The sequence below is a fragment of the Camellia sinensis genome, chromosome 4 (genome assembly GCF_055761805.1).
Source record: "Camellia sinensis isolate YWXY chromosome 4, ASM5576180v1, whole genome shotgun sequence".
Taxonomy (NCBI): domain Eukaryota; kingdom Viridiplantae; phylum Streptophyta; class Magnoliopsida; order Ericales; family Theaceae; genus Camellia; species Camellia sinensis.
The window spans coordinates 220,793,219-220,818,953 of NC_138964.1; the positions used below are offsets into that span (position 1 = coordinate 220,793,219).

Sequence of the window (25,735 nt, forward strand, 5' to 3'; positions counted from 1 at the left end):
TTATTATATTTCTCTTTTATAATAAAATTAGCACTATGCATTTAATTGATATTTCTTTTGTTTTACTTTGAGTTGAAGATTTTTGAAGAAATGAGGAGATATGAAGTCAAACCTACTGGACAAACCTATATCTGTCTACTGAATTCATGTGCAGCTGCTGGACGATTAGATCGAGTGTATGCTATCAATTCCATGGTCTAAATATGTCCCTTTTGTTTTATTTTACCATGCTGGTATTTGTCGGATGAAGACCACATAGTCGAAGACAATTGTTAATTGGATCTCATGCATCATAACATGGGTGGATCTCTGACATGTTTACCATATGACGAAAACTGTGGTCGTTTTGATTGCTAGCTAATAATCTTGTGTGATAAATTTTTTTAATTATTTTTATCTGATTTGGATCTATATATCTTATTTTGGAGTTACTTATAGGCCTACCTCCATTATCATTTTAGATTTTTGTTTTTATAAACAAACTACTTTCAAATTCTCTACTCTATACAGGTTTATATTCTTAAGAGAGGTTCAAAGGTTTTTTTTTTTTGGTATGAGCTTATGATTGGCCTTCGTGAATGAAGCCTGATAATCCCTCCTTCAAGTTGTGTCCTACATATAATTTGGCTTGTGGACAGTGGATTTTCCCTACGTTTATCCCGTCTTAAATAGTAGCTAGATTGACCTATCTTGATATTACAGGTATGCAATTGTTCGTGATATGACTGCAGCTGGTCTTGGTTTAAACAAGTTTTGCTATGCTGGACTTATTGCTGCACATAAGAATAAGACTCCAATAACTGATGATACAGCCACCAAAGTAATTACCAATTTTATTTTTGTATATATATATTTTGTGTCCGTTAGATAATTATTTCTTTAGTTCCTAAATCATTTATTATTTTCCCCTTTCTGGAAAAGATTATCGAGCTTGTTGAGCAGTCCAAGGGGTGGTCTTCAGTTGAAGGATCAAGAGACAATGCTGAAAACTTTATGATGGGTATTTCTGAAGAAGAGTTATATAATACCCCCACTGCGGAATACGTTCATAGGCGTTCTGGATTCCTGCATAGGGAGTTAACTGTTTATCATGTTGCATTTCATGCCTGCGCAGACCTCAGAAATGTAGAGGTACCACCTCAAATTTTATGCTCTTGAATTGAGACTTTATTACATCATCACCAAATGATTTTTAGCCCAAACTAAGAAACCCCAAATGTGGGGACAAATGTAGGGCTAGAGTCCCAGATATAGTTTCCCTGTGCTTTCAATCTGTTCAGAAATATGTGGTGGCATGGCTCAACTAGATGCAGGAGATATGGGTAGACTGTGAAGCACCATGGTTCACTACCTTACTTAGAACCCCTTCCATGTTTGACTCTAGGATGACCCCTTTTATGCCGTTAGGTTGGGTTAACTTCATGCTTTGAAAGATAGCTGACCACTCCCCAACGTCACTGATACCATTTTGAAGTCTAGCACAGCATGTTCAAAGAATCAGATGAAATGGAAGAATCACATCTAGAAAATTGGCTGAGGATGCTGAATGTTTAATTTTTTGAACATTTGATTATCGAAATGGGACTTATTTTAAACTATCTATTGTAGCATTTGTTGTCTCCCTTTCTGATTTTAGATTTATAATTTGACGAAACAATCAAATCATCATTTTTGTTTTAATTTTTTCTCCATTAATTATGTGCTAACTTTTGATATTTGTTCATCATAATAGGTAATGGAAACACTTTTGGAATTGCTCAGAAGGGACAATAAAACTCCTGATGTCTTTATTCTGATCCAAGTTATGAGGTACATATTGTTAACCATTATTTTCAGCATTTTGATTATTATGTATCTGAAAGAAATAGATGTATTATTGATTGATTTTTATTGATATATTATATTACAATGATTCATGATTCCTATATATAGAAGAGGGTGAGTGTGTAGTAGGTAAGGAGTAGGTGAAGTGGAGGTGGTAGTGGTGTAGTGGGTTAGGTTTAGTGGAGTAGGTGAGGTGGTAGTGGTGTAGTGGGTTAGGTTTAGTGGAGTAGGTGAGGTGGTAGTAGTGTAGTGGGTTAGGTTTAGTGGAGTAGGTTTAAGTGGGTGAAGTAGGTAGAGAGTAGGTGGATTTTAACAGCCCCCGCAAACTCAAGGGGGATAGGAACTAACCAACTTGAGTTTGGAGAGAGTAACAAAACAAGAAAATACATAAAAATAAAAGAGGATAAGAGACACTGTATGGTCGTGTCAGACCATTGGTGAAGACACTGGATGGTGGTGTCATAACGTTGTAGAGGACACTGTATGGGGGTGTCATAACCATGTAGAGGACACTGTATGGTGGTGTCATAACGGTGTAGAGGACACTGGATGGCGGTGTCAGACCGATGTAGAAGACAGTTTATGGGGTCATGTCGGACCGTTGTAGCAGACACTGTGTGGTCGTGTCAGACCGATGTAGAAGACAGTTTATGGGGTCATGTCGGACCGATGTAGAAGACAGTTTACGGGGTCATGTCGGACCGTTGTAACAGACACTGTTGTGACAGTTGTTGTGACAGTTTACGGAGTCTTGCTGGACCCTTGTAGAAACTAACCGGAATCAATGTCGGGACAGTTTACAGAGTCTTGTCGGACCTTTGAAGAAGCTAACCGGAATCAATGTCGGGACAGTTTACAGAGTCTTGTCGGACCCTTAAAGGAGCTAACCGGAATCAATGTCGGGACAGTTTACAGAGTCTTGTCGGACCCTTAAAAAGTCGCACCCTCAAAAGGTGTGTCCAATCTTTCAAAAGGCGTGCCATCAAAAGGCTTGCCCAATCCATAAAAAGGCGTGCCATCAAAAGGCGCGCCCACTTCATCAAAAGACGTGCCCGACAGAAAGCGTCGAGCCATCAAAAGGGGCGCCTGACACGCGGCGATGCACGTGATTGACAGAGCGCGTGTCGGCCTCGTCGTCTCTGTCTTTATAAACCAAAGCGAAGTCTGAGGCTTTGAAGCATAACAAACCAGTTGAAACCTCTTCGTTCTCTGTAACATTCTGTAACCAACCCTTCTCTGAAACACTCAACAACCCAAAAACATGGCTTCTTCTTCCCGTTCAGCTACCCAGAACATAGTCTCTTCTTCCCGTGGTCTGCTCACTCTCTTTCCCGACCTCAACGAGTCAACAAAAGAGATAACTGGTGCGGTGGCCTGTGAACCTCAACCAAACACCTCTGGTTTTGCTCCGTTGAACTTTCCGATGCGGTCGGTGGAGCAAAAAATGGCAGTGCAAACGGATATTGAAGCTAATCAGTATACATTGAAGTCCTGTGTTGAAACTATGACTGCGGTCACAAACTTGTCGCACCGGCTGCAGAGTAGGACAAATGAGGTGCAGCAGTTAAACGCCCAACTGGCTCTGCTCCAACGCATGTATAAGGATGCGCGAGCAGAGATAAGTGTGCTAAAGGCGGAAAATAAGGAGCTGAAGCGGAAGGCCACCGTGATGTTCCGATTTGGAGGGCCGCCATATGCTGCAGTCGAGGAGCAGGGTGTAGTGATCGTGCCCAGTGGAGTGGGAAACACGGAGGCAGCACCGTCAAGGGCCGCTCAGGACGGAGGCAAGAAGAAGAGACCGGCGGCAGAGTAGAGAAGAAAATCCTGCCTGTGGATGTGGTTGTTTTGTTGTTTGTTTGTTTGTTTGTTTGTTCGTTTTTTTTTTTTTGATGTAAAATGGTGATCGGGGTGAGTCCCGATATGAATAAAATGAGTTTGGTGTGCATGATGAATGTTTTTTTTTTTTTTTTTTTTTTTTTTGAAAAAGTAAGGGAATCGAATAATAAAAAAAATATGGAGATAGTGATGAAATGATAAGCATGGTGATGATGAATATATAATAATGAATAAAAATAGAGCACCAATTAAGTTTTATAATAAAAAATAAGGCGGTGAATGGGTGTGATTAAAAAAGAAAAGTGAATTGGGTGTGCCCCTTTCTCTCTCTCTCTCTCTCCACGCGTAACTCACCGTTTTTGCCTCTCTTTCTGTATCAGCTTCACTTTGATCTTATTCTCTCTTACGGAAAAATGGTGAAGGAAACAGAGTACTAAAATTTGGGCGACGAAGAAGGCTCGGACCAAGCCAACATCAACCAGGAGTGGGTCCCAAGGACGAGCCGCAGAAGCCGACCAGAGCGGACCTCGCGGATATGGACGGTGAATCGGAGGAACTTGATAGGCCAGTAGATTAGAGCGGCAGTGACCATGAGACCCGGGTAGAGAGTGCCGCCGATGATGCGACCTAGAGGGTACCAGCTCTCGGAATCGAACCAGTTCCAGAACTCGTAAAAGCCCGTCTCGGTCAGGAACAGAGTGGTCCTGTAATTGAAGTAGGGATCGAACTCGTGGATCATGCTCTCGTAGCGGAGGACGCTGAAGAGACGACTGATGAAGGCGAGGACGTAGACGAGGCCGAGGATTGTGACTCGGATCAGGAGAGCCTGCTGAGAGTACGGCTTTGAGGTCAGGAGGGAATGTACCGTGGAGGTCTAGGCCTTCGAGAACGAGTCGCGAGACTCGGTTTTGGTGACACGAGACGCCATACCAAGAGCAAGGATCTGTGGATTGGTTCCATGTGTTGAGCTTGTTGAATGGGTCTGAAGCTCCTTTGAACTCTATTAATGGCTCTATGTCTGGGTTTGAAGCTTTGAGGAGAGAGAAATTGAGGAGTATGAGAGAGAAGAAAATATGGCTTCGTTATTGTTGGTCAGAAACCAGAGAGGGAGGATTTGGGCAATGATGGGAAGGTATGTGTAGAAAATAAGCGGAATAGGTTGAGGTCCGGCGGACGGCTAAGGTGAGGTTGCTGCCCGCCGGTGAAGCGAAAATATTAGGTTCTAAACCTGCTCTGATACCATGAAAGAAATAGATGTATTATTGATTGATTTTTATTGATATATTATATTACAATGATTCATGATTCCTATATATAGAAGAGGGTGAGTGTGTAGTAGGTAAGGAGTAGGTGAAGTGGAGGTGGTAGTGGTGTAGTGGGTTAGGTTTAGTGGAGTAGGTGAGGTGGTAGTGGTGTAGTGGGTTAGGTTTAGTGGAGTAGGTGAGGTGGTAGTAGTGTAGTGGGTTAGGTTTAGTGGAGTAGGTTTAAGTGGGTGAAGTAGGTAGAGAGTAGGTGGATTTTAACAGTATCTTTTATGCTTGCTTCTTTTCAAGAGTAGTTCGGTTGCTAATGTTTATTTGTGAACCTATGCTGTGTGCTCTATCTAGTGCTTTTGTTCTATGCTTCCTCTATGAAAGTTTTCTATATTTTCCTGTGAGTAATATGCTCATTCACTGGAAGAATACTGAACCTCATGAGTGTCAACGGCCATTTTCTGCAGGTGTTATCTACATTTTGGAGATATTGAACGTGGCCAGAAAATTTTTGAAGAATACATGAAATCAGGGAAGCAACCTATGGTGGAACTATATGTGGTGAGTTCTATATCCGATATGCCAACTTATAATTAATTGGCATTGCCCTGTGTTTGTGCAATTTGAGGATTATCAATGCACCTCTTTCACAGAGGCTGAATGTGCTATCGTATTGCTTTTGCATAGGAGCTGTAGAAATTTAATGTATAAAGAGAAATGATTGTATTATTGATTGATATAATGTTATATTGATATCTATTACAATGATTCATGATTCCTATATATAGAAGAGGGTGAGTGTGTAGTAGGTAAGGAGTAGGTGAAGTGGAGGTGGTAGTGGTGTAGTGGGTTAGGTTTAGTGGAGTAGGTGAGGTGGTAGTGGTGTAGTGGGTTAGGTTTAGTGGAGTAGGTTTAAGTGGGTGAAGTAGGTGGAGAGTAGGTGGATTTTAACAGCCCCCCGCAAACTCAAGGGGGATAGGAACTAACCAACTTGAGTTTGGAGAGAGTAACAAAACAAGAAAATACATAAAAATAAAAGAGGATAAGAGACACTGTGTGGTCGTGTTAGACCATTGGTGAAGACACTGGATGGTGGTGTCATAACGTTGTAGAGGACACTGTATGGGGGTGTCATAACGTTGTAGAGGACATTGTATGGTGGTGTCATAACGGTGTAGAGGACACTGGATGGCGGTGTCAGACCGATGTAGAAGACAGTTTATGGGGTCATGTCGGACCGTTGTAGCAGACAATGTTCTGACAGTTGTTGTGACAGTTTACGGAGTCTTGCTGGACCCTTGTAGAAACTAACCGGAATCAATGTCGGGACAGTTTACAGAGTCTTGTCGGACCCATGAAGGAGCTAACCGGAATCAATGTCGGGACAGTTTACAGAGTCTTGTCGGACCCTTGTAGAAACTAACCGGAATCAATGTCGGGACAGTTTACAGAGTCTTGTCGGACCCATGAAGGAGCTAACCGGAATCAATGTCGGGACAGTTTACAGAGTCTTGTCGGACCCCAAAAAAAGTCACACCCTCAAAAGGTGTGCCCAATCTTTCAAAAAGGCGTGCCATCAAAAGGCGTGCCCAATCCATAAAAAGGCGTGCCAGATATGATGGCGAGGCACGTGAGTGCCTTGGCTGGCGCGCCCGTTTGTCGTCTGGCGTCAAGTGGCGCGCGATACGCGTGGCTGCCTCGGCTATTTAACCAAGGTTGATGCTGAGGCTGAGGCAGACAAAAAAATTCTGAAAATCCTCTGAAAAAACTCTTCCTTTGCTGAGAGAAACTCTGTAATACTCTGTAACCAACCCGTCTCTGAAACACTCAGCAACATGGCCTCTTCTTCCCGTCCAGCGACCCAGAACATGGCCTCCTCTTCCCGGGGTCTGCTCACGCTCTTTCCAGAACTGAACGAGTCCACAAGAGAAATAACTGGTGCGGTGGCCAGTGAACCTCAACCAAACACCTCTGGTTTTGCTCCGTTGAACTTTCCGATGCGGTCGGTGGAGCAAAAAATGGCGGTGCAAACTGATATTGAGGCCAATCAGTATACTCTGAAGTCATGTGTGGAAACCATGACTGCGGTCACAAACTTGTCGCACCGGCTGCAGAGCAGGACAAATGAGGTGCAACAGTTAAACTCCCAGCTGGCTCTGCTCCAACGCATGTATAAGGATGCGCGAGAAGAGATAAGTGTGCTAAAGACAGAAAACAAGGAGCTGAAGCGGAAGGCCACCGTGATGTTCCGATTTGGAGGTCCACCATATGCTGTAGTGGAGGAGCAGGGAGGAGGAAACTTGCTTGGTGGTCTAGGAAGCACGGAGGCAACACCGTCAAGGGCCGTCCAGGACGGAGGCAAGAAGAAAAGACAGGCGGCAGAGTAGAGAAGAAAAATCCCGCCTGTGTATGTGGTTGTTTGGGTGTTTTTTTTTTTTTTTTTTTTTTATGTAAAATGGTGATCGGGGTGAGGCCCGACATGAATAAAATAAGGGAAGGTTTGGTGTGCAATTCTGCCTTTGTTTGTTTTTTTTTTTTTTTTGGTTGAAATAATAAGAATAATAATAATATATAAAATAAAGTGTTGTGCCACGTCTTGGGCAGATCAAATACTTTGGAAAAAAAAGTTGAAAGAAAAGTTGAAAAGATGAGAGGAGAATGGGACAAGCCCATGTGAGTGTGAGTGAAAGTGGGGTTTAAAGAAAGTGAGGTAGTGGGTTGATTAAAAAAAAGGATTGTGGGTTTGAAAGTGGAAAGATGAGAGAGAGAGAGAGAGAGAGAGAGTGAATTTGTTTGCTTTAACAAGATGACAAACTTGGGCACAAGTCTTCCACTGTGAGAATAAACCCATAAGTTCTCTTAAACATCTCCCGAAGACCACCATATTGTTTAACAGAAATGCCACATAGAACTAACACGTAGAATGCCCACATGGATGCCCACAAGAAGAAACACACAAGTGGTTTCCAAGAGAAACAAATTAGTTGCACTGGTTGATTTTTCAGTTCCTTCTGTTGACCTGTCAGTTCACAGGAATTCCTTTGCAGTAACAATTTCCTTGGGGGAGCATCTGGACCATAACCTAATAAAAGAATCACCAGTACAATCAGAATAGCAGGATAAAGGGACAAATGTGTTGCTATGACCCATCCAAAAGCTGCCAATGGAATTTGTCGTGTACAAGCTCCATAAAGTGACAGTATGATGACCAAATTTTCAATTGGAGAAGTAGACAAACCCACACAACTGACTATGGTAAAAGGATTCCATAAGTACACCAGAGCAGCCATATCCCCAGATGAAAGAATCTCTGAATTTTCCAACAGTCCAACAAGGCCTAGTGATTTCAATCTTTGAGAATATGCTTTTTGAAGATTCAGGCCAGTTGAACGAATAAGCATTGCAGTGACAAAATCTGCATAGGGAGACATCGAGGACTGTTTCAACCAGTAACCTTCAGCCAGGCGGCGGAGGGAGGTGAGAGGAGTGGAGACTTTGGGACGAGAGGACATGTCTTGTGTTCTTACATCTGAACACATACACGGCACCGAGACAGTTAGAACAGGTCGGCGGCAGCACATGTAGCTCGCATGAGCAGTGAATGAGAAGGATGATGGACGGACCAACGACGTATTGGGTAGGCGTCGTGGTCAGCAGTCAGACGCAGCAATATTGCAGGTGCTGGACACGAAGCATGCAAACCATGCGAGTTGGGATGGTCGGCGACGGTGCCTGGAGTTGCAGCAAGGCAATCTGTATCTGCAGTAGGCCGAAATGAAACACTGGTTGCGAGAAGAGTTGGCGTCAATTCGAGCTAGCAGTGGTTTGAGTTGCTGCAGTGGTTGGAGGTTTTGGTAGGTTTTAATTGGTTGAGGTCTGGCGGGCGGTTAAGGCAAAGTTGCCGCCCGCCAGAAGGCGAAGAGCACCAAGAGCTTAACCTTTCTCTGATACCATGTAGAAATTTAATGTATAAAGAGAAATGATTGTATTATTGATTGATATAATGTTATATTGATATCTATTACAATGATTCATGATTCCTATATGTAAGAATTTATGTATTATTGATTGATGTCTTGATTGATAGATTACAAGATTCATTAATTACAATTCCTATACAATCTATATATAGAAGAAAATGTGGTAGTAGGTGTAGTGGAGGTGATAGTGGGTTAGGTGAAGTGGAGTGTGTAGTGGAGTAGAGGTAGGTGAAGTGGAGTGTGTAGTGGAGTAGGTGAAGGTAATGTGGTAGTAGGTGTAGTGGAGGTGATAGTGGGTTAGGTGAAGTGGAGTGTGTAGTGGAGTAGAGGTAGGTGAAGTGGAGTGTGTAGTGGAGTAGGTGAAGGTAAAGATGGGAAATTCTAACAGCCCCCCGCAAACTCAAGGAGGAGAGAAACTAACCAACTTGAGTTTGGAGAGAGTAACAAAACAAGAAAATACATAAAAATAAAAAAGGATAGGAGACACTGTATGGTCGTGTCAGACCGTTGGTGAAGACACTGTATGGGGTGTCATAACGTTGTAGAGGACACTGTATGGTGGTGTCAGACCGATGTAGAAGACAGTTTATGGGGTCATGTCGGACCGTTGTAGAAGACAATGTTGTGACAGTTTACGGAGTCTTGCTGGACCCTTGTAGAAACTAACCGGAATCAATGTCGGGACAGTTTACAGAGTCTTGTCGGACCCATAAAGGAGCTAACCGGAATCAATGTCGGGACAGTTTACAGAGTCTTGTCGGACCCATAAAGGAGCTAACCGGAATCAATGTCGGGACAGTTTACAGAGTCTTGTCGGACACTTGTAAAAACTAACCGGAATCAATGTCGGGACAGTTTACAGAGTCTTGTCGGACACTTGTAAAAACTAACCGGAATCAATGTCGGGACAGTTTACAGAGTCTTGTCGGACTCTTAAAAAGTTGCACCATCAAAAGGCGTGCCCAATTCATCAAAAGGCGTGCCATCAAAAGGCGTGCCATCAAAAGGCGTGTCCACTTTGTCAAAAGATGTGCCATGAAAAGGCGTGCCAGTTTGTCGGGCGGCAAGAGGCGCGCGATACGCGTGGCTGCCTCGGCTATTTAACCAAGACGAAGGCTGAGGCTGAGGCATACCATTCTGAAACCTCTGAAACCAACCCTTCGCTGAAAAAACTCTGCCTCTGCGGAGAGAGAAACTGTGGAACACTTTGTTGCCATTCTGTCACCAACCCTTCCGAACATTACCAGTCTGAAATTGCTATTTCGCTGAAACACTTAGCAACCCAAAAACATGGCCTCTTCTTCCCGTCCAGCTACCCAGAACCTGCTCACGCTCTTTCCAGAACTGAACGAGCCCACAAGAGAAATAACTGGTGCGGTGGCCAGTGAACCTCAACCAAACACCTCTGGTTTTGCTCCATTGAACTTTCCGATGCGGTCGGTGGAGCAAAAAATGGCGGTGCAAACTGATATTGAGGCTAATCAGTATACTCTGAAGTCATGCGTGGAAACCATGACGGCGGTCACAAATTTGTCGAACCGGCTGCAGAGTAGGACAAATGAGGTGCAGCATTTAAATTCCCAGCTGGCTCTGCTCCAACGCATGTATAAGGATGCGCGAGCAGAGATAAGTGTGCTGAAAGCAGAAAATAAGGAGCTGAAGCGGAAGGCCACTGTGATGTTCCGATTTGGAGGTCCGCCGTATGCTGCAGTGGAGGAGTATGGAGGAGTGAACGTGCTCGGCGGCGTAGGAAACACGGAGGCAGCACCGTCAAGGGCCGCCCAGGACGGAGGAAAGAAGAAGAGATCTGCAGCAGAGTAGAGAAGAAAAATCCCACTGTGGGTGTTGGGTGTGTTATGGTGGTTTTTTTTTTTTTTTTTTTTTTTTTTTTTTTTTTTTCTCGTGTAAAATTATGATCGGGGTTGATCCTGACATGAATAAAATAAGTGTGTTTGGCAAACTCGAATGGTAGGTGTGGTAAGGCAGAAAAATCAACTGGAATGATTTTTTTTTTTTTTTTTTTTTTTTTTGTGAAAATAATAATAATAATAATAATAATAATAATAATAATATTAATATGGAAATCATGGAGTGGGCGGTGGTACAAAAATATTGTGTAGAAAAAAAGGGAGATGGTGGAAAAGAGAGGCCACTCATGTTATTAAAATAAATTAAGGAATTAAAAAAAGTGATATTGGTTTTGTTTTCAAAAAGATGGATTAAAATAAATATAAAAAAAGAAAAAGAAAGTGGAGACCATGATGAAAGGTGGGAACAAGTGTGCTGGTGCTGTGTTGTAATGGTCAGAAAGAGAGATAAGAAAATAAAATAAAATAAATTTCAAGGTGCTGTGTTGTAATGGCATTGAAATATCCACCATCATAAAGAGTATCAGTGGTGCTGCATATGTTTATGAGCATTATTTGAGGCCTTTCTTTCTTAACCCACAGCAGACTGTTAACGTCTAGTATGTCCCAAGGAAGAAGGACATCTTCAGTAAGCCAGATGACATTCTAACTGCTGCTGAGAAGTACATAGAAGAACATGGCCCGGAAGCATTTGAGAAGCTTGTTAGCAAGGATAGGGAAACCAAGTTCAGGAGTAGCAATTACACGTATTTTGATGAGGACCACAGCTATTGAGCCTTGTTTGGCTGAGGGAAACACCTTTTTTCCGCTGCTGTTAGGAGTATCTTTCCGGTGGAGAAGCTGCTATGGACTATTTGGGGAGAGTGATGTCGAAAGCCGGAGCCTTGGATCTCGCCACCGGCGTCGGCGGAAAGATCGAGAAAGACGATGTTCTCTCCGCTGTCCAGAAGTATGAGCAGTATCACGGCTACTATGATGCCGAGAGAGAATGAGATGTTATGAAGATATGATGAGGAGGTAGGTATGTAGTAGACAATTCTAGCGGACTAGGTTGAGGTCCGGCGGGCGGCCAAGGCGAGGTTGCCGCCCGCCGGTGAAGCGAAAAAATATTAAATTCTTAACCTTGCTCTGATACCATGTAAGAATTTATGTATTATTGATTGATGTCTTGATTGATAGATTACAAGATTCATTAATTACAATTCCTATACAATCTATATATAGAAGAAAATGTGGTAGTAGGTGTAGTGGAGGTGATAGTGGGTTAGGTGAAGTGGAGTGTGTAGTGGAGTAGAGGTAGGTGAAGTGGAGTGTGTAGTGGAGTAGGTGAAGGTAATGTGGTAGTAGGTGTAGTGGAGGTGATAGTGGGTTAGGTGAAGTGGAGTGTGTAGTGGAGTAGAGGTAGGTGAAGTGGAGTGTGTAGTGGAGTAGGTGAAGGTAAAGATGGGAAATTCTGGGTGAGTGTGTAGTAGGTAAGGAGTAGGTGAAGTGGAGGTGGTAGTGGTGTAGTGGGTTAGGTTTAGTGGAGTAGGTGAGGTGGTAGTGGTGTAGTGGGTTAGGTTTAGCGGAGTAGGTTTAAGTGGGTGAAGTAGGTGGAGAGTAGGTGGATTTTAACAGGAGCTATCATTGAAGCTTGTTTACAAATCAGATTTGGTTTTTAGAATTACAGAAAGCTCTCCCTAAACCTTTCCTGCCTTTAGAACGAACTTGCTTTTGTTGTTTAATAAGCTCAGTACATTGGCTGGATATGCATGTACCTGGAACCACTACCAATCTGCAAGTGCCTGTAAATAGAAATTATTAGTTACTCTTTAAAATGTCTTGCTGACTGCTCGTGTTGTGTTCCTTGACTTCATTTTTACTTATTTTATTATTTTGTAATGGATTGCACACTGTTTTCCCTTGAAAAAGCTATGTTTTTCTTTTATTGTTGTTATTTGGACTTCACACTTCATAAAAAACAAGATTTGGTGTATGGACTTTAACTTGCATGGCTGCAGACTCTCGCAGAGGGTGCAATGGTGGGGTATACTCCCAAGGGAATGCAACTTGCTCTTGAGACGCTGGTATGTTTGGGTTTGCTGTTGATTTGTTATGAACTACTCGATATTTTGATTATTTTTTTGATCTACACTCATGATATGATACCCCTGCCTTCTCCAGGAAAATATGACCTCGAGGGACTTTTTCTTGAGCCCAAAAATGGGAAATGATCTCCTGCTTGTAGCTGCCGGTGAAAAGGTAGTTTTTCAAAAGAAAACGCATTAATTTCTCGCGGTGCTATGTATTCAAACTTGTTTTTATTATCCCTAATAGGTTGGTCAGTTTATTTGAGATTTACATATTTATTGCAGACTGGTGGATATACCATGGCCAATTACGTATGGGACCTGATGCAAGCTCGTAAAATTATCCCTTCACTCCCTGCTGTTGAAGCATACTACAATGGCTTAAAAGTGAGTCTCCTTGCCTTATTAATAAACTTATTTTAATCTCGTCAATTTTCAATTTGTAATATACCGGAAAAGAAAACATCGTTCACAAGATTTTCAATTCAGCTAAATGCTTCTGTATCCACGGAGTGGGGATCTTTCTGGGAAATCAGTATCCTTAAGCATGTCTGAATAGGGATTTGGATAAGGTTGAGAACTTTATTTAGTATTTCATCATAGAATTAACATTTTTTCTAGTTGTGCATGAGGAGCACACAATAGGGCAAAGATGAGCATTAAGTTGGAACCCTTGTCAAGCCTGGGAAACTAAAGCTGGAGATGCTATTTGGGAAATGAGATATAATCACCAGAATTTTTTTAAGACAACTTAGAAATTAGGTGCTTAATTCTCGGTGGCAATCAAGGATGTATTTTTTATTTTGAAATCCATCATAGAGGGAGAAACTAAACCTATTCTTTTGCATGAAGGCCAGTCTTAGAACTAACATTCTATGAGGTGCACGCTTGTAGTCTCTGAAGGATGAGAATAACTATGTAGCATCTACATCGAGAATTCAAGTAATGTTTATGTTACGTCATTAGCCCAATCCTTTGTAGGAACTAACCGTAATATAACGAACTTGCAAACTGGATGTGTATATCATAAAGTGATTTATCGTTCCTGACCTTGCTTCACCGTAGTTATTTGAACAAGAATTTTGTGCCTTGGACGCACTCTCTGCACAAGCAACATGAATTGAACTCTAAATGGGAGGAACACATTTATTTGTCTTTGAAACTCTGAATGTGATTTAACAAAGTTTATGCTCTGCCTCCTAGGAATGTGGCGAAATTCTTAAATCAAATTGTACATTATGGAAAGTTTGTCCGTAAGTTGACATCTCGATTATTGACTGATTTGTCCATTTGTCTTTACATCACTGGTATTTTTTCTCTCTCTTTCTTTCCAGGAGCGTGATATACCTGAAGACGATCAACGACTGATCATAGTCACCCGAACTTACAACAATTTGCGCCAAAAAATAGGACCGGGACCTGGCCGTGGACAATCATAGTTGGAAAGAAAGTTGTCTGATGGCATGGCCCATCAATTCTTTTTCGGTTGTACCCTTCGTTTTGAACAGTTTATTACTCGAATAATTAATTGCTTGATAGATTTATGTATTAGTTTAATCTTGATTTTTTCAGAGATGATGTCTTATTATGAGTCAGGATTGTCAGTAGATCCAAGTTTATCCATCTTTGGTCCGGATATCGTATGCATCATGTTAGGAAAATGTTTTTGTATTACGTCAATTTATTCTAGGTGTAATTCTTATCACAAATAACTTTGAACTTACATTATACATTTTATTTTTAATAAATTTTCTAGATTTTTTTTTAAGTGTAAGTTTTCTCTTCAATTGATTGTTGTTAAGAGTTTCAAAAGCTGTCATTTAAGGTGCGGGGAATATATATATATATATATATATATATGTATTGTTTTTACACTTGTATTGAGATTATCAATTCCTTATTGAGTGGTCATTAATATTATCCTTAATTTTTTGAATCAAATTTGAAAAAAATATTAACGAGACAAATAGATGAATTTTTCTGACGTCTAAGCCCAACTAGCCTTAAATAATTTCTCGTAGTTGTACTTTTTATTTTTATTTTTGACTAACATATATATATGGGGATTTTTTTTTAAGGTTTTTTATATTAAGATTTTATAGTATAAAGGGCACTTAATATTTTCATAATGTCTAAGGTCTTTCAACATCAATTTAGAGAAATTTCGATCTAGAGAATTTTTCTAGACTTCTTAGAGAAATTCTCTCCAAACATTCAGAAAAAATTTAGACATTCAGAGAAAATTTAGATTGTCCAGAGGAAATTTAGACATCTAAAGAAAATTCAAATAGTGTAAAGAAAATTCACACAATCTAGGAAATTCTGCATTATTGTGGATTTTATAATTTTTCTTACAAATATCTTTTCATGGAAGGTTGCCATCAAAATTCTGTTTGCTAATTCCAATGCTCCTTGTAGGTTAAGTCAATAAGATGAGGTGGTTGACAGACAAGAAAGAGAATAAGTCATTGGGCGAGCTTGAACAAGAATTTCTTTAAGCACTGCAAGTAATAAAACAATTTTTTTTTTAGTTTGTTTTGTTTTTTTAAATACACAAATTTATTATGTCTTAGAATTATGCTCAGACTACGGTTCTACAGTGATTAAAATGCTTCTGATTGTCCTACTGATTATAGAATCAAAAGTATTATGCAGTGTTCTAGATTTTGGAAAAAAAGAGTAATGATCCAGAGAAAATTCACACATTCAGAGAAAATTCACAGTCTAGAGAAAATTTACAAGTCCAGAGAAAATTCACACATCTAGAGAAAATTTCCACAGTTCAGAGAAAAATCACATAGTCTAGAGAAAATTCAATCTGATTTCCTCACATACTCTACATGATTTGAACAACATAATTGATATTACTTTCATTTCTGTTCACCTTTCAATTAAAAAATCTGCAATATAAATTTAGGATCTTGGATGTCACATTTTTTGTAGATAATATGACATTCATCAAAGTAAATAAAGAAGTAGAAAGCTATTGGAATGAGAAAGCTTTGTACTTACATGCTATGTATATATTGAGAAAGTTGCCTTTTGTTTCTGCATGATTTGCAATCCTAGAACTCCAGCTGGACACATATGTCATCCGTACATTATGGAAAAAAAAGAGTAATGATCCAGAGAAAATTTACACAGTCCAGAGAAAATTTACACAGTCTAAAGAAAATCACACAGTCCAGAGAAAATTCAATATGATTTATTTGAATTAGCTAACTGCTCGTTTGAAGTACATTGTCTGCTGAGCCCAAATGTTTCATTAGCCAAAATCATATTACTTTGAACGTTTCCAAGTTGATGGGTGTTATGTAAGGTATCACTTTTACATATAGTATGATCAACATCATGAGGACTATCTTCTGTAACCCCATTATCACTGTTTATCAACCAAACTCGGCAGGAACTTGATTGTTCGGGTGAAGTACTTTCATCTCCATTTCTGGATGGATTTGATTTTTTGTTTTGTAGTAATGACAGTTGTACCACCAATTGGACTACCATTACTTTCTCCAACATTTGTAGCACCCCTTTGTGAAATATGATTCTTATCCTTTACGACATCTTCCATGTCCTCTGCCTCTTTAGGCCGAAAAGGAACCTTGAGCATCAGTTCCAAGAAGGTTTTCCAAATCTTCACGACTTTATTCAACTGTTCAGTCGTACAAACTTCACCACATGAATATTTGACTAGCTGGTACAGGTCTTCACGGATGTCCGAATCAGGATATTCAAATTCTATATGTGGAATGATAGTTCTTCTATTTATACCAAGTGTACCCAGCACAACATTAGCCTATATCTAGACTCCATTAAAGAGCTGGAACAGGAGGATTATGCTTGTTACGAAGGCATCCTCATCCGACTCAGATCATGGTGGTTCGCGGCTTAGATCGCGGTGGTGCGGCTTAGATCGCGACATTTCGACGACGGTGTAGCAGAGACAGAGGCGAAGGTGAAGTCGGCGGTATCGGAGATGAAGACCCAGAGAGGAAAAAGGAGTACAGAGAGAGGATCGGAGAGAAGAGAGAGTCAAATTTCTTTGATTTGATATACGGGTGTAAGTTTAGGGACCTTAGACATCAAAATATAATATTGTGGATCTCTTTCGTTACTAAAAATAAAAAAAGACCTTAGACTAATTTTCCCTATATATATATATATTTGAAAAATGAAAATGTTAAAATTCACTATATCAAAACTGCAAATTTAAGATTTTTAATCTTTAATGTTAATAACCCCTCAAAAGGTCCAAAATGAAATATTAGTCTTTTATTAATTGATGATTAATATTACTCGAATCTTTTTTTAGAATATGTAAAAAACAAGGATAAGATTATTAGAAAAAAGAAATTATCTAAAAAATGTAAAGAAAAAATAAATATCGTATGTAATGAAGTCAACATGTCACTTGTTTCTTATTTATGTTTTTTGCTTTTGAAAATGTTTATCATTTATGCTGAAACATGCTTTTATTAATCATTTACGTTGATAATAAAGAAAAATTAGGATTTTCCTTTTTTAAGAAGAAAATACAACAAGTGTCATATTTTATTTTGTAAAATATCACCAAGTCCTCAATAGAATTCAACAGTAATTAAGTTGGAAAACTAAGCTAAATTAAATCTATTAATTTGGGATAAATTACATTTACATCTCTAAAGATTTGGAAAAAAATATAATAAGTTTCACATTTTTTTAAATAATTACATTGAACTCCCATAAAGTTTAAATTTACATAATATTGAGGTGTTTTTCATTAGTACTTTATTAGTCAAATAGATTAAAAAAAAGAAGATATTGTTATCTTTTACTTTATTTACTTTTATGTCTTCACACTATTTGTATTAATTTTGGCTTCTTAAACCTTAGGTAAATTATAAATATACCTCTTAAAATTTATTTAAAATACAAAATTTCTCTTGTGATTTTAGAAATTATAAATTTTTTATTTAACAGAATTAAAAAAAAAATATTAACTAACCTTTTACACAATAATAAAATTACCTAAATTGTTAATTAAAATATATTTCTAACATTATTAAAAACTGTTAATTGAATTAGTGATTTATTAATAAAATAGGTCATTGGATATACGATTAGAAATATGAAGGGCGATGTGTCATTTTAAAACTACATGGAATAATATGTATTTTAAACAAATTTCATAAAGTGTATTTATAATAAATCTTCACCCAAAAAAAAAAAAAAAATTATCAATACAATTATATTAAATTTGTGAATTTCTTAATATTTTTTCAAAACCTCAGGGAGGTTAGTGTAATTTACTTATTTTTATGATAGAGTCAAAACACTTCCCCATTTCGCATCGCACGCCTCTTGTTCTTCTCTCCTTCTCAGATCGTCTTCGCTCCGCTCCACCGCTGCTGTGGACGCCGCGTAAAACTCCTTCTAGCGTCGGCCATCGACATCGCCACCGACTTCCCTCTACCAGGTCGTCTTCCTCGGTTGATCTACACAATCATGTAAGCCTCTTCCCTCCGCCGGTGGTCTGCTACCCGTGATTTGCAACCCATTGTTTGGAAACTATTAAATTGCAAATAGATCTGTTAATTTTCAGTTCCGTTTATGACATTACAAGTTTTATTTGGCTTTCTGACTACCATCTGCTACTCCTTTTGTTTTTTTGGGTAAACAGTTGTCCGATTGCCATGTTCTTACCCGCTGTGTGCTCTGTTTATTTATTTATTTATTTTTTACTACTTCTGCTGGCCTTATTTTGCTATGAAAAAAATTTACTAGAACTTTGTTACGGGTGCTCTTAATCTTGCGACATATGGAAACCCCTTTCAGATTTGCTTATTCTGCTTCTGAACAACAAAAACAATGAGTCATGAACTTGACAATGAGTCATTATGCTTGTGTACATGGTTGCATCTATGGACTACACCAAAAAAAAAAAAAAAATATGGCCTATTGGGTATTTATAGCCACCGAACTGCATTCCCAACCACAGGAAAAACATAGTTGCCTATTGTAGTTTTTCTTTTTTTGTAGATGGTGCAAATCAAATTTTATATACTTCTTTATTAATTTCACATTGATTAGATTCACAAATCTGTCTGTGTCTCCACCATTGAATGCTCTCCAAAGCTTTTCAATTTCCAGAGAGAGACAGAGAGATGGATACTCATATGAGGTTAATGTCATTGGGATGTCTTGTTCTTCTGTTGGGTTTTGTGAATGGATCATATGATTTAATTTCTCATAATGTGCTGAAAAAGATCAATGTAATAAACAAGGAAGGTCCATACGTAGGCATTGTACTGCCAAACAGCTTTGAGATGAGTCATCTTCTCCAATCTCTTGCCTTTGTCGTTGATCACAAGCTTACCTACTTGGATTGCCTGGAATTATATTTGATTATGTTGACCTCATAAAACTTTTACTTTGTGTGTTTTTGTTCTTGTTCTTGTTTTTGTTTTGTGGTTTATCACAAGCTTCAATACTTGGATTTTTTCCCCAGATGTTATATGATTATTTGGCCTCATGAAACTTTTACTTGGTGGTTTTTTTTTTTTTTCCAAAGGTTTAAGTTAGTTATCTTACATCCTGAAATTCTCCTCCTTATGTTATATCTCTTATTGAAGCTACCATGCCAAATGATATTGCAGTAATTTGATGAAGTTTGAAAAGTTTGGTTGACAAAGAGTGTGCTTTTTGTCTGCTTCCATTCTTTCTCCTTGTTATTCTACTTCTCTTTATTGCTGTCGGAAAACCCTCAAGAAGATATTTTTCCAGAAAAATAGCAGTTTATAATCCACCAAGTGTCATCCATTCTAAAAAAAAAAAAAATCATTGAAAGCCCATTATATGTCCTTTTGTCTTCACAAACTTTAAAACCATAAAAGACTATAAGGTCTAAACCATTTAAGAGATCAAAGACTACATCACTCATGTAATCTTAGTGTCTTCCTACATTATTGCAAGATTTAGTGCAGTTTGTAAATTTTGGGTATTCTTCTAATTTATGGGCCCTCTATCCTTCACATCCAACAGCGATTAGAATCAATTCTTAACTTCAAATTCCTTTCCAAAATTATATCTACAGCCCATGTTACTCCGGGTTCAACCAAAACATAGAATGTAACCCAACCAGTGCGTGGAAAAAAAGAAAAAACAAAGGTTACTAATTAAAATTGTTTAGACACACACAGGAAAGTATTACCTTGTTGATGTGGGGTACAAGAATCAGAAAGACTTTCTTGCACCGTTTAAGGGATGTCGGTATCACCAAGAACAGTTCCGTGTGACTGGACGAGCAAGCAACGCGAACGAAGTTTTTAACACGGTGCACTCCTCGTTAAGGAGTGCAATTGCACGTACATTCGGAGTGTGGAAAGCGTGCTGGGGTTTTCTACATAACATGCCTCGGTATGATTTCGGGAAAGTGCAAGTGCAATTGGTTGGGGCTTCAATGGCACTACATAATTTCATATGCCACAACTCAGACGAAGATGAAGCATTCAACATGGTTGCTAATGCGGAACATTTTATTTTTAGCGACATGCCCAACGCAGCGGGTGTTGGTGATGATGATGAGCTTGACCCGGCGGGTGATGATGATATAGAAATGAACGAATTTAGAAAATCCATTAGAAATGTGTTGTTGCAAAATCGCCATAAGCTACGGCTGTAATCAATCTTTATGAATAATATATACGGTTACATATGAGGGGTTGTTTTGGCCTAGTGAATTTTTATTTTTATTTTTATTTTTATGATGATTTATATATACAATTTTTTTTTTTTTATTTACATATGAGGAGTTACTTTTGTTCTAAAACCCATTTGGGAAGCTGGAAGCTGAATATCATAAGACAATGGCTTTTTTTTTTTTGTTTGAACGAATTTTTATACAATTTGTATTTTTATTTTTATGGAAGACATTTAAAGGTAAAAATGAAATATTTTGAATTTTTATTTTATTTTATTTTATTTAAAAAAAAAACAAAAAAACGTTGCATATCTGTGATATGTATGTCACAGTGTACAAGTTTCCCAGATGCACAAGCCATTTTATTCAATTAAGGAGCTAGACAATGAGAGTAAGTGAAATTCTGTAAATTGCAAATGGGAAGGGGGTATTTTAGTCATTTTACAGCATGCCATGATGATATGACAATATTAAAAATTATTAACTAAAAAAGTCAAAAAGTCATTTTTTACCATTTCCCAAATGACTTTGAAAAAGCAAAAAAGCTTGGTTAAAAGTCAAAAAGTTACTTTTAACCAACTTCCCAAAATAAGCTATATCGCTCTCTCCACGGCCGCGCAACCGCCACGTCTCCGCTGTCAACGACCACCAAAGATTACAGGTAATCATTACATACACAAACACACTGATGTATCTAAATATACACATATATAAATATATGCATGCGCGATTAAGCTTCAACACATATTCCTTTTTCTTTTCTTTTTTTAATTTTAATTTTAGGCCTTGTTTGGGGACTTACCTTTTTAGCCAAAAAGTCAAAAAGTTACCATTTTAGCCAAAAAGCCAAAAACTCATACCAAAAAGTCAAAGATTCTCTTTTCTCTCTACTTTTTGCACATCTTTTCGTAATTAGCCAAAAAGTCATCCCAAACATATAAGTTTTTTTTACCTACCTTTTTAGCCAAAAAGCTAAAAAGTTACTAAATTAGCCTGTTCCCAAACGAGGCCTTAATATATATATATATATATTTTTTTTTTTTGGGGTTTGTACGATCTTGGTGTTTTGTAGTTCGTAATTGACTATAAAAGCAATTATTTTCCTTTATTTTCTTTCTTTGTTTGCTATTTTTTACAAGAATTAATTTTATTTTATCAAATCATATGTTTTGAAAGTGTTTGATAAAAGGCCTGGCTGAACTGCAATTATTGCAATTGAAAGTCTAGGTTATAAATTGAATGAAAAAAAAATTTATTGTCAAATTATTGTAGTTTGAACAGCACAAATTGATTAACTCAGTGTTTGGGAGGCAACTCATTGAGGGTTAGATAGATCAATCTTTCACTTAGTATCACTGTCAAATTGATATGTTAAACTAGTGGACATTTGCAAGTAAACCCATCTCAACTGCCCAGGATGTAACAACTATGTGGGGTTGGCCAGATCAATCCACTTTCTTGATTTGGCTTTTGGAAGGAAACATGTAATTTAAATGGGTTCATGTGTCTTTGAATTTTATTTTCATATGTACTTGGCTTGATACTGGCTTTATGAGATTATATTGGTTTTGTTTCTCAGTTTTTATTTAGCTTTTGAGCCATATGCTTCAAAAGAAATCTTCTTTTTTTTTCTTTGGGTGCTGTGAATGCTTGCTTGGCCTACGTAAAATTCTAGATTTTTCTGTAATTGGCATCTCTTTTATGTTAATATATGAATTTGTACTTTTACAGTGTAGTTATTTGATACTTTTAAAGGTTAGTATCCTTATTGTTAGGCATCATTTTGTGGTTTTTTCAAAGGGCTTAGTGCAGTTGTTTGTTTTACTCATGTTGTTTGTATCAAATTAGAATGGTTGAGGTAGAGCTAGAGGCAAATAAAACCACTCTGCTAGAGGAAGCAAACCCGAAATCCAGCGATGAAAGGACAGAAAATAGGAAGAAGAAAAGGAAGAGACAGTTATTAAAGGAAGCTGCAATGGCCGACAAACGTGGGGTTTGCTACTTAAGTCGGATTCCTCCACACATGGATCCTTTGAAGCTACGACAGATTCTCTCTCAGTATGGAGAAATTCAAAGAATTTACCTTACACCTGAAGGTTCACACAAGTACCTTTTTTTTTTAAAAACCAAATGATGCAAACTTTGCAAGCGATCATCAATCATTTAATTGTTCATGTGTCTTTGTTGTACAACTTTTATTTTACATTTGAAGTCATACAGTATCATGTAGCTATCTTGTTTGTACTTTACCAATTGAAGTACTCAACTCCTCACATTAGTTTATGTACAGATCCTGTGGCTCAGGTGCATCGTAAACGAGCTGGTGGATTTCGAGGAGTAGAATTTTCGGAAGGGTTTGTGATTAACTTTCTTACTGGCTTAATGCTATATGCCGAACAGATCCAGTTTATTTAGTTTCATAGAGCATATAGTATGTTCGAACATACAATCAATACATTGACCTCCCCAAAAGATTATTTGTGAAGTGTTTTTTTACCAAGAGGAGAAATATTTTGACATTGTCTTTGCTTTTTTTGTTCTAGTTTTATATCAATGTGGCACATAGTTATTACGAATGTACAATCATATAATAGCCTTTGGTGTGTACAGGTGGGTTGAATTTTCTAAAAGAAGTATCGCCAAGAGGGTTGCAAAGATGTTAAATGGTGAACAAATAGGTATATTGTAGATTATTTTTTCATCTGAGCTTTATTAGCTTATTTTTTTCCTGAATTTTATACTTATGATGAATTTCTAGCTATTTTATTAAGTGAAACAGGCAAAGTGGGCTATGCTTGGGGTCTAAAATTGATTCTGTGTTGGCTCCTGTTTTTTGGTGCCTTGTGTCCTTTATTTTGTGAGCTTGATAACATTTTTTTGGGTTAAACATGCGAAGTGGTTGTAGGCTTGTAGCAAGTACATTATGCATTATGGAATGAAGTTCTTTTTTTTTTTCTTTTATTTTTTGGTTTCAATTTTTTTTTTTTGTTCATGTTTAGGTGGGAGGAAGAGGTCAGCGTTCTTTTATGATCTTTGGAATATCAAGTACTTGAGTAAATTCAAATGGGATGATCTTACTGAGGAGATTGGTATGGAGGTTTTTTACTCTTTTGGTGTTTTGTGGTGTGGTGTGGCACTTGAGCAGGTCATCATCTAAAGTTGAGATGTTTCTAACATTGCAGCTTACAAGAATGCTATTCGGGAGCAGAAAATGGCATTAGAAATTTCTGCTGCCAAGAGGGAGAGGGATTTCTATCTCTCTAAAGTTGATCAGTCTCGTGCTTTGATTTCTATAGAAGAAAGAATGAAGAAGGTAAAGACTAAATATATGGTTACCTATTTATCTGACAGTTACTTAACTAAGAAATCGCTCTGGTGCTTGATTCATGCATCCAAAGCAGTTGAGCAGACTGTGTGTGTAGTTTGGTTCATGTGGTTAGTTGGGTTAAGTGGCTTAATTCCAGCCAACTTAAATGCTTTCAGATAAGATCTCCTTATTTATGAAGTAAAAGTAAAACTTCTGGCAGCTAGTTGAAAATTCATAGTTATAGATTTCATCATTAGAACTTGATGCCCAGAGGACAGACAAAAGCTGGGGCTCAGCTTGATTAAAGTTATGAACCATAGTGTCTTTAGAGCATCTCTAGTTGAGCATAAATACGGACATGGTATTTGAATGAAAAGAGGGAGCAATTATTTTGTAGACATGAAATTAGAACTGGAAACAAACACACAAGATGTGTTCCAGTTACATAGAAAGGTATGCATAAGTGCTTTCGCATGCAAGAGATAAGCTAATGAAGTATCTTCCTTGATTGCCTACAAAGTATCTAGTTATATATAAAATTATCTTTTTTATTGTTATATTTTTATGTAATAAAAAATTTACCTTTTCTAAGCCACAAGTTTATACATGTTCCCTTCAGTTTGTCTTGTTGCAAACTTCTAATTGTTCATTGCTATTTGAAGTCTTCTTATTACTGGATGCATTTATTTCTATTTTATTTTTGTAAAATAAAGTTTAATGGAGAAATTTAGTATGATCTGGGATATTTAGACATGACAATGGTTATATCCTCTGGAAAAATCTGAAAAAGAAATAAGGGAGTTAGCTAACCATTTTCTTTGTAAACCTGTATACAGTTTTTGTGTCTTTACCTGGTTATTATTACAACCCTGTTGAATAATTGTGTTGTTTTGAACATCATAGCATCTTTTGTTGTCAAGTCACAACTTCACCACAGCTCACTGCATAAGAAATTCTGTTCAAAATTATCATTCATCTACAAATCACTGCCTAGGCATATGGTGAGAAAATGAGATCTGTCATTAAAATTTGTTATCAAAACCCGTGTTGAGTATGAGAATGGGGGTTTATAATTTTTCATTCATAATTTCAATATCTAGGTATACTTCGAGTCTACAAGGTAAAACAAGCCACCAAATTCACGGCAAATATGCCTTGGGCCTTGGTTTTGCAATTTGGTTGATTCTCATGATCTATTGAACAAAAATCTACTGTCCTGTGGCTTGCAGTTCTATATATATATATATATATATATTATTTTATTTTTCCTGGAATTTTTTTTGAATTCCATATGTTCTGTTTCATCTGATTCTGCAGAAGCGAAAGCTCCAACAAGAGTCAGGGATGACTTCTGAGCTACCACAAGAAAAACAGGCACCAAAGGTCATTCGGCAATTCCCACAAACAAAGCCAGTTAGTGCTGGACAAAGCAAGCCTAGGCTCTCAAGAGACATTCTGGCTGGAGTGAGTGTCTTTTTCTTTATAGCATTGTACTCTGTTTCTTTTACCCCTAAACAAAAATTTTAATTGAAGTTCTACCATATAACCCTGCAGGTGTTTGGTGGTTCTTGAAGTTTGATATTGAGGTCAAATTACCTCATGGTTTGATTTCTTTGCTTATTGGTTGCTTCTGTGAGAAAGATAATTGTTTATTTTATCTCTAGAACTTATATGTAGCTTGATTAGTCAATTGATAATTTACTTGTACCATCTGAATTATGAAACAACAATTTCTGAAAGGACAATGCAGTGCTTCAACTAGTTGTACTGTACAATTGATTAATGCACTGGAATCAATGATCATATATCACTGCAAAGGTCCATCCATATTTCGAAGTTGTTGCCAATATTTGGTAAAGCCAATTTTATGAGATAGAGGGTTCAAGATAAAGAAGCCGAAGTTTGTTTGTGTATTTG

At 38.0% G+C, this 25,735-nt stretch overlaps 4 protein-coding genes and 2 long non-coding RNA genes across 9 annotated transcripts in view; 5 read left to right on the plus strand and 1 right to left on the minus strand.

The window, feature by feature from the left end:
* LOC114316254 (pentatricopeptide repeat-containing protein At4g35850, mitochondrial) overlaps positions 1–14,598 on the plus strand; it is a 30,192-nt gene extending 15,594 nt beyond the window's left edge. For all 4 annotated transcript variants that reach the window (XM_082922809.1, XM_028262914.2, XM_082922807.1 and 1 more), the window contains 9 exons: positions 79–176; positions 703–820; positions 922–1,131; positions 1,733–1,809; positions 5,381–5,474; positions 12,762–12,827; positions 12,925–13,002; positions 13,116–13,217; positions 14,165–14,598. In XM_082922809.1, the coding sequence (XP_082778935.1) occupies positions 79–176; positions 703–820; positions 922–1,131; positions 1,733–1,809; positions 5,381–5,474; positions 12,762–12,827; positions 12,925–13,002; positions 13,116–13,217; positions 14,165–14,269 (948 nt within the window). In that variant the 3' untranslated portion in view covers positions 14,270–14,598. The remainder of the gene's footprint in view (positions 1–78; positions 177–702; positions 821–921; positions 1,132–1,732; positions 1,810–5,380; positions 5,475–12,761; positions 12,828–12,924; positions 13,003–13,115; positions 13,218–14,164) is intronic.
* On the plus strand, positions 1,915–2,139 carry LOC145823221 (uncharacterized). Its single transcript, XR_014365506.1, has 2 exons — positions 1,915–2,040; positions 2,083–2,139. It is a non-coding gene; the product is annotated as an uncharacterized LOC145823221 (long non-coding RNA).
* Positions 4,961–5,185, plus strand: LOC145823222 (uncharacterized). Its single transcript, XR_014365507.1, has 2 exons — positions 4,961–5,086; positions 5,129–5,185. It is a non-coding gene; the product is annotated as an uncharacterized LOC145823222 (long non-coding RNA).
* LOC114288589 (uncharacterized) lies at positions 6,746–8,926 on the minus strand. Its single transcript, XM_028232107.2, has one exon. It carries the CDS (start codon positions 8,492–8,494, stop codon positions 7,712–7,714), a length of 783 nt encoding a protein of 260 aa, XP_028087908.2. The 5' UTR covers positions 8,495–8,926; the 3' UTR covers positions 6,746–7,711.
* A 3,298-nt stretch (positions 14,599–17,896) lies between the features above and the next one.
* LOC114316250 (RNA-binding (RRM/RBD/RNP motifs) family protein) lies at positions 17,897–25,709 on the plus strand. The gene is made up of 8 exons (XM_082922811.1): positions 17,897–18,319; positions 22,360–22,607; positions 22,802–22,865; positions 23,122–23,189; positions 23,511–23,600; positions 23,694–23,824; positions 25,136–25,282; positions 25,373–25,709. Exons 2-8 carry the CDS (start codon positions 22,361–22,363, stop codon positions 25,388–25,390), a joined length of 765 nt encoding a protein of 254 aa, XP_082778937.1. The 5' UTR covers positions 17,897–18,319; position 22,360; the 3' UTR covers positions 25,391–25,709.
* LOC114273937 (uncharacterized) lies at positions 18,977–20,493 on the plus strand. Its single transcript, XM_082924129.1, has 2 exons — positions 18,977–19,100; positions 20,012–20,493. The coding sequence occupies exons 1-2, from the start codon at positions 18,977–18,979 to the stop codon at positions 20,491–20,493; spliced, it is 606 nt and encodes a 201-aa protein (XP_082780255.1).
* Positions 25,710–25,735: the final 26 nt, after the last annotated feature.

What these genes read in the sequence shown, in the direction of transcription:
- LOC114288589 (XM_028232107.2), bottom strand. Translation starts at nt 8,494, where the DNA reads ATGTGCTGCCGCCGACCTGTTCTAACTGTCTCGGTGCCGTGTATGTGT.
- LOC114316250 (XM_082922811.1), top strand. Translation starts at nt 22,361, where the DNA reads ATGGTTGAGGTAGAGCTAGAGGCAAATAAAACCACTCTGCTAGAGGAA. An exon ending in GGAGTAGAATTTTCGGAAGG is followed by an intron (nt 22,866 to 23,121) that starts GTTTGTGATTAA and finishes TGGTGTGTACAG; the next exon opens with GTGGGTTGAATTTTCTAAAA. An exon ending in TGATCTTACTGAGGAGATTG is followed by an intron (nt 23,601 to 23,693) that starts GTATGGAGGTTT and finishes CTAACATTGCAG; the next exon opens with CTTACAAGAATGCTATTCGG.
- LOC114273937 (XM_082924129.1), top strand. Translation starts at nt 18,977, where the DNA reads ATGGATACTCATATGAGGTTAATGTCATTGGGATGTCTTGTTCTTCTG. An exon ending in CAATGTAATAAACAAGGAAG is followed by an intron (nt 19,101 to 20,011) that starts GTCCATACGTAG and finishes AGACACACACAG; the next exon opens with GAAAGTATTACCTTGTTGAT.